The 6,156-nt window shown below is 40.8% G+C and overlaps 1 protein-coding gene across 4 annotated transcripts; it reads left to right on the top strand.

Annotated features, from left to right (window-relative positions):
• Nucleotides 1-529: 529 nt before the first annotated feature.
• LOC117591563 (RNA-binding protein 39) lies at nt 530-5,961 on the top strand. 4 transcript variants are annotated; one of them, XM_034284872.1, is made up of 6 exons: nt 558-616; nt 681-801; nt 3,591-3,781; nt 3,849-4,298; nt 4,350-4,929; nt 4,996-5,961. In XM_034284872.1, exons 2-6 carry the CDS (start codon nt 748-750, stop codon nt 5,635-5,637), a joined length of 1,917 nt encoding a protein of 638 aa, XP_034140763.1. In that variant the 5' UTR covers nt 558-616; nt 681-747; the 3' UTR covers nt 5,638-5,961. The 4 variants fall into 4 exon arrangements, with proteins under 4 accessions (XP_034140766.1, XP_034140765.1, XP_034140763.1 ...); XM_034284873.1 differs by having other exon boundaries at nt 596-612; XM_034284875.1 differs by having other exon boundaries at nt 530-801; nt 4,374-4,929.
• Nucleotides 5,962-6,156: the final 195 nt, after the last annotated feature.

Genomic DNA, 6,156 nt, shown 5'->3' with positions numbered 1-6,156 from the left:
AGATTGCTTCACTTCATATTTTGAGCGACAGGAGTATGTGGTGCTGATAAACGGGAAGCATTCCGACCCATACATGGCTACCTCCGGCCTTCCTCAGATGCACTTGGTCCACTGCTATTTACTATATATATAGTAATATAATAATATAATATTCTCATAATTCTTTAAGTATTTAACTTTGAGTTTTATTTTTTTGTTCAAAATATGTTAATTATTATTTTTGAGTTTTATTTTTTTTTACTCAAACGTAATTATTAATAATAATAATTAATTATTATTAGTTTAAATTTATATTTCAATTATAAACAAAGATAAGTCATGAAAACCAGCCACTCTTGTGTAGAATTGAACGATGATTCGAGTAAAATTACAGTTTTAAACTGAGAGTCCTAACCAGTGGTAATATTAAACAGAAGATCAAAGGCGGGGAAAGTGATTTAAGAGATACTGTATATTTACAGTATATTTTGAAACTGAAAGGTTTTATTTCGGTATATTTCCGAGGATCTGTCGGTTTACTTTTTCGATAATTCCGCGGTCACACTGACAGCCACGCTATAGTGAAAAAATCGAAAAAATTGAATTTTAATCTTGAAATAAACTGAAATAAAAGTTCGTAAGTGGTTTTACGACTTGCGCTGCGAATCTCCACAACATTTTGATTTCTTCAAACGTGCTAGACACCGACCAGGAGACTTTTTCACGACGACCACCCCGCGCCAGCAGCGGAAGAGAAAAAAATTGAACATGGCCGAGGACTTTGATGTTGAGGCAATGCTTGAGGCGCCATACCAGAAAAGCGTAAGTTCCCACTTCATACTCACAAGTATTGAAGTATTGAACATATAATTAAGCCAAAGCAAATGGTTTGTACAACAACAAAATGAAGATATTTTCACTGCGAAGAAAAACAGTTACTCTACATGTATGTTTGTATACTTCTTTTCTACATAGACACCCACATAGCGCGCGCCGTTCGTACGTGCATTTTGTGTTTGTATGTAAGTCGTCGTCTCGGGCACACACACAAACGTATACATATTACATATTCAATGCATACTAAGTGGCGGCCGACTGTCTTAAATCGATTTTTTTAACCCAATTTTTCTTTCATAAACTGAAATCGGCAAGCGAAACACTGCAGAGCGTGATTCTTTTTTTCTTCATAAATTTTCGTACCTTGCGCCCGCCCTCACACGGAAAATTGTTTTCCAGCGACAAAGTGTGTGTTCGTGCGAAACTCTGTCCTTTTATGGGTGCATGTGTATGTTGTATGCGTTGTTTACTTTATGCTGCGAGACATTTAACGGTGAATCCAGACAAGTCCCCTCGAGGGGTACTGTGGGTGGCATAATTTATCACAAAAACAAAGTTCCTCTTTTTCATGGACTTGCAATAAAACACATTCTACGGACTGTCCCAGATTCTTTCAGCATTTTCTTCAGTTTTCTATTTACTCAACCGTTTTACAAGCTTATCATATCAGGGTAGACCATTCTCTCTCCAGATGTTTTCAAACGTAAGAAGTTTGCGACCCACAAAACTCAATCTTTCTCGGTTCAAAATAAAAGCAGATAAGCAGTAATGTAAAAGCTCTCCCTTAAAGATCACTCTGTCTTAACTAAAGAGTAGTACTAACGGTTTTGGGTACTCTTAAACTATTAACAATCTGTCTCTTTTTCCAAAAGTTTCGAGGGGAAATAACACTTGAATAGTTGAAAATCAATTTTATATTATAATTCTTAAATCGGAATTAGTTTCAAATTAAAAGTCAAAATAATTGAATGTGTTTATTATTCTGTTGATATATCTTATGAACCCAACTCTAAATAAAAAAAAAAACTTCAAAAAGTTCCCGAAAATTGAATTTTTTTTTTTTCAACAGATACAGATAAGGAGTTTTTATCTGAATTCTAGTTATATTCAACATTCTCTTAGTTGTCCATTATACATAGCACCCCCCCCCCCCTCCCCCACACACACACGCCAAAAAAAGCCTCAATCTGCAAATCTTTGAGTTTGAGTTGATTGCTCTTATTTCTCCCTCTCTGCTCTCTCTTAACTTACACATAACTCCTTCCCCCACCCCCAAAAAACCAACAAACAAACCAATGAAAAAAAATTTAAAAAAAATGCTAGAATAATCCTGAAGGGTGAAATGTCTTTGCAGAGAATCGTATAAGCTCAATATTGTTGCTAGAGATTGTTTTGGTCATTCTAAATACAAAAAGCTGGAGACCATTTGGTAAGTTTTGAATGTGCCACAGAAGCTGCGAACAAAAAAAAAATCAAATGAAAAACAAAATATATGTATGTAAAAAGAACAAAAAAAAGTACTCAAAAAACAAATGAAATCAAAACATATCTAGGCATTTTTTGGTGTTTCAGAAAAAACTACCGTATGATTTGTTTAAGTTTCGAGATAATTTTTTTCAACACACCAACAATTCAAATTTACAATTCTCGTTACTTTACTGCTTTTTTGTATATGCATCCAATCAAATGAAACTGAACGTGAACTAAATTTCAGATAAACTCTACCTAACTTGTCTGGGGCAGCAGGCAGCACTACTACTACTCCACTCTACTACTACTCTCACTCACAAAAGACAGACCAGAACGAAAGAAAGTCAGTCTCTAAGAGAAAGTGCAAAGAAATGCATGTCTTAATAAGAAAACACAATCTAAGGTCTAAACAAGAACTGAATCTGAATCCGTGAAAAAGTAATAAGCTATTTTCTATACAATTCACCATATATAGCATTATCATCTTGTACTTATATAATGTCTATGTCCTTATATCTATGTGTAGAGGATGTCGTCTCAAATGAGAACAGAACCAAGTCAACCAAAGTCCACCTCCACTACTCAACCACTAGCCAGCGCTAAAACATAAAAAAAAAGAAAAACAAACATTCCCCAAAAACCAAAACCGTGATAGAGAATGAGATGAGAAATGATGTGGAGACAACTTTTCTCGCGCGTCGTCATGAAACCGTCTTCTGATCTGTGTGTGTGCCATAATCAGATATATACACATTTATTTGTGTATATATTATTTATGAAAACTATTTTATAAGATCTCTCTTAACATATATTTGTGTACTTCTACATCTCTCTGTCTCTGTTTTATGGCTATAAATTGGCAATGATCCCCCACGATCATTGCTGACTTAAGCATTTCTATTTTATATACTTGCAGATACACAAAAATTTAACTAATTTACTTTAATTTGCTTTCTCTTATTCAAAAAAATAATATATACTTAAAAATATATATACAAAAAAAAAATGATACGAAAACTGAAAAATAATATATTATGAAAACCAAAAACAAATGAAATAAATCGATAAATCAACCAACATCAAAAACCCAACGCGACAACAACGTAACGTACGAAACCACAACAAAACCCCACCCACAACCCAAAAATTTTAAATTATTTGTATGTACATTATTGCTTACGATCCTCACCCAATCCATGCCCAATTCAAAACCAAACACCTAACCGAAAATCCAAAACTCAATATCCAATACCCAATCCAATATCCGAAACCAACATACAAAAACGAAACCTATCTGTGTATAGAGTGTCAGTGCGAGCAGCGGTGGACGTGGAAGACGCGGTCGGAGCAATGGCAGTGATGGCAGTCCCAGCGGCGGTGGTGGTGTGCAGGCGGAGATCAACGATGGTCATTCACACAATGGAACACGTAACAGCAGTGGCAGTGGCGCAGGCGGAGGCGCAAGATCAAACAAAAAGCCAACGAAACGATCGCGGTAAGATTTTACAAATTTCTGAAAAAAGTTTCTATAACCACTAAGAGATTTCCCTTTTGTATTGCAGCAGTCGCAGCGGTGTGCGTGATAACAAATCCAGAAGAGAGCGCAGTGGTCGTGGAGGCGGTGGAGATCGTAGCGGCGGCGGTGACCGCAACAGCTATCGCGACAAGGAGAAAGAAAGAGAGCGCGATCGTCATCGTGATGCTGGTCCTGGCAAACGTCCCGACAACGAGCGGGAACGGGAGAAGCCGGAAAGATCACGTCGCAGTCGATCAAGAGAAGAGCGTGGAGGAGCAGGAGGTGGTGCTGGCGTCGATGATCGTCGGGTACGCTATGGCGATCGTGGTGAGAGAGATCGACGCTCTCGCGATCGTCGTGACGGCGGCAAGCCGTCCGTACAACGCGATCGATCCAGGGACAAGCGTCGACGCAGTCGCTCTCGTGAACAGCCTCGTAAACGATTGAGTCCGGTGCGTGATCGCAAGCGTAGTCCTTCGCGATCAAGAGATAAAACGTAAGTTTATTGTATAAGTAAGCAAATGCAGCGTGTGCCAATCTAACCTAGACATCCCTTTCCCCCCAAAAGCAGCAGTCGCCGTCGTGGCAGCTACTCGCCTCGTCGGCGATCACAACCAAATGGCGGCGGCGCTGGCGGTGGTGGCGATCGTACGCCTCCCACAGAGCTGAGTCCCGAGGAGCGGGATGCTCGAACTGTGTTCTGCATTCAGCTATCGCAACGTGTCCGCGCTCGCGATCTGGAAGAGTTCTTCTCCAGCGTGGGCAAAGTGCGCGATGTGCGTCTGATTACGTGCAACAAGACGAAACGCTTCAAGGGCATTGCCTACATCGAGTTTGAGGATCCCGAATCGGTGGCCCTGGCTCTGGGTCTGTCCGGCCAGCGGCTGCTCGGCGTGCCCATCATGGTACAGCACACGCAGGCTGAGAAGAATCGCCTACAGAATGCAACGCCTGCATTCCAGCCCAAGAGCCACGTGGGTCCCATGCGCCTGTATGTGGGGTCGCTCCACTTTGACATCACCGAGGAAATGCTAAGGGGGATATTCGAACCATTTGGCAAGATCGATGCCATTCAACTCATTATGGACACGGAGACTAATCGCTCTAAGGGCTACGGATTTATTACGGTATGTTTTAACAATTTCAAATCTAAAAGTTATACATACAAATAGCTTTTTTGTTCCATTTTGCAGTACCACAATGCTGAAGATGCCAAAAAGGCTTTGGAACAGTTGAATGGCTTCGAGCTCGCTGGACGTCCCATGAAGGTGGGAAATGTGACGGAGCGGTTGGATATGAATACCACCTCGCTGGACACGGATGAGATGGATCGAACTGGCATTGATCTCGGCGCCACAGGGCGATTGCAGTTGATGTTCAAGCTGGCGGAGGGAGCGGGTCTTGCCGTGCCACAGGCGGCGGCCAATGCTCTGTTGGCCACTGCACCGCAACCGGCGCCGGTTCAGCAGCAGCAGGCGACACCATCAATAGCCACACAGTGCTTCATACTGTCGAATATGTTTGATGCACGCACGGAGACGAATCCCACATGGGACGTGGAGATACGCGACGATGTGCTGGAGGAGTGCGCCAAGCATGGTGGAGTGCTGCACATCCATGTGGACACCGCCTCGCCCACAGGCACCGTATACGTAAAGTGTCCGAGCACAACGACTGCGGTACTGGCGGTGAATGCGCTGCATGGCCGATGGTTTGCCGGACGCGTAATTACGGCGGCATATGTGCCCGTCGTCAACTATCACTCAATGTTTCCGGACTCTGTGGGCACCTCCGATTTGGTGGCCCTGACGCGCAAGAGCACCGAAGATGATTGATGGGAAGAATAGGAGGAAGATGTAGAGTGTTTTTTCTTCGATGTGGAGGCAACTCGCAGTAATATTGTTCTTATTCGTTACAAAAATCATATTTGATCAGAATATTTTCAATTGTTTTCAAAGACTTTTCGACGCAAGTTGAAAACTAGGGTGCACATATTAAAATACAATAAAATACACCAATAAATATATTTAAAAACGTATAAATTATGCATTCCTAACCACGACAAATGCGCTATACCATTGGGGTTCTTAATTCAACAAAACATTTTTATGTGCGAATATCTTGAAAACGTTTTTATTTTTAATTATAGATTTCTTGAGTAAAAACCCATAAATAAGCCACAAACATTTTAGAAAAGATGCTGCACGGGATAGATCGCTGACTTGGATAAAACAAAACAAAAATCATAATTTACTTTAATATCACCAAATATTACTCTTAGAATCACCGCAAATCTCAGAACATATAGCATTTGATCAAAAGCGAGACTTAATATTCAAAGCAGCAATATATAA

Source organism: Drosophila guanche, unplaced genomic scaffold (assembly GCF_900245975.1).
Source record: "Drosophila guanche unplaced genomic scaffold, DGUA_6, whole genome shotgun sequence".
Taxonomy (NCBI): domain Eukaryota; kingdom Metazoa; phylum Arthropoda; class Insecta; order Diptera; family Drosophilidae; genus Drosophila; species Drosophila guanche.
Note: the sequence above shows the minus strand (reverse complement) of the source record. Positions and strands in the feature narration are given on the sequence as shown.

Excerpts from the sequence above, each read along its gene's own strand:
- LOC117591563 (XM_034284872.1), top strand. The coding sequence starts at position 748 with ATGGCCGAGGACTTTGATGTTGAGGCAATGCTTGAGGCGCCATACCAG. Across the intron at positions 802-3,590 it reads AGGCGCCATACCAGAAAAGC|AGTGTCAGTGCGAGCAGCGG; the intron begins GTAAGTTCCCAC and ends ATCTGTGTATAG. Across the intron at positions 4,299-4,349 it reads TCGCGATCAAGAGATAAAAC|ACATCCCTTTCCCCCCAAAA; the intron begins GTAAGTTTATTG and ends AATCTAACCTAG.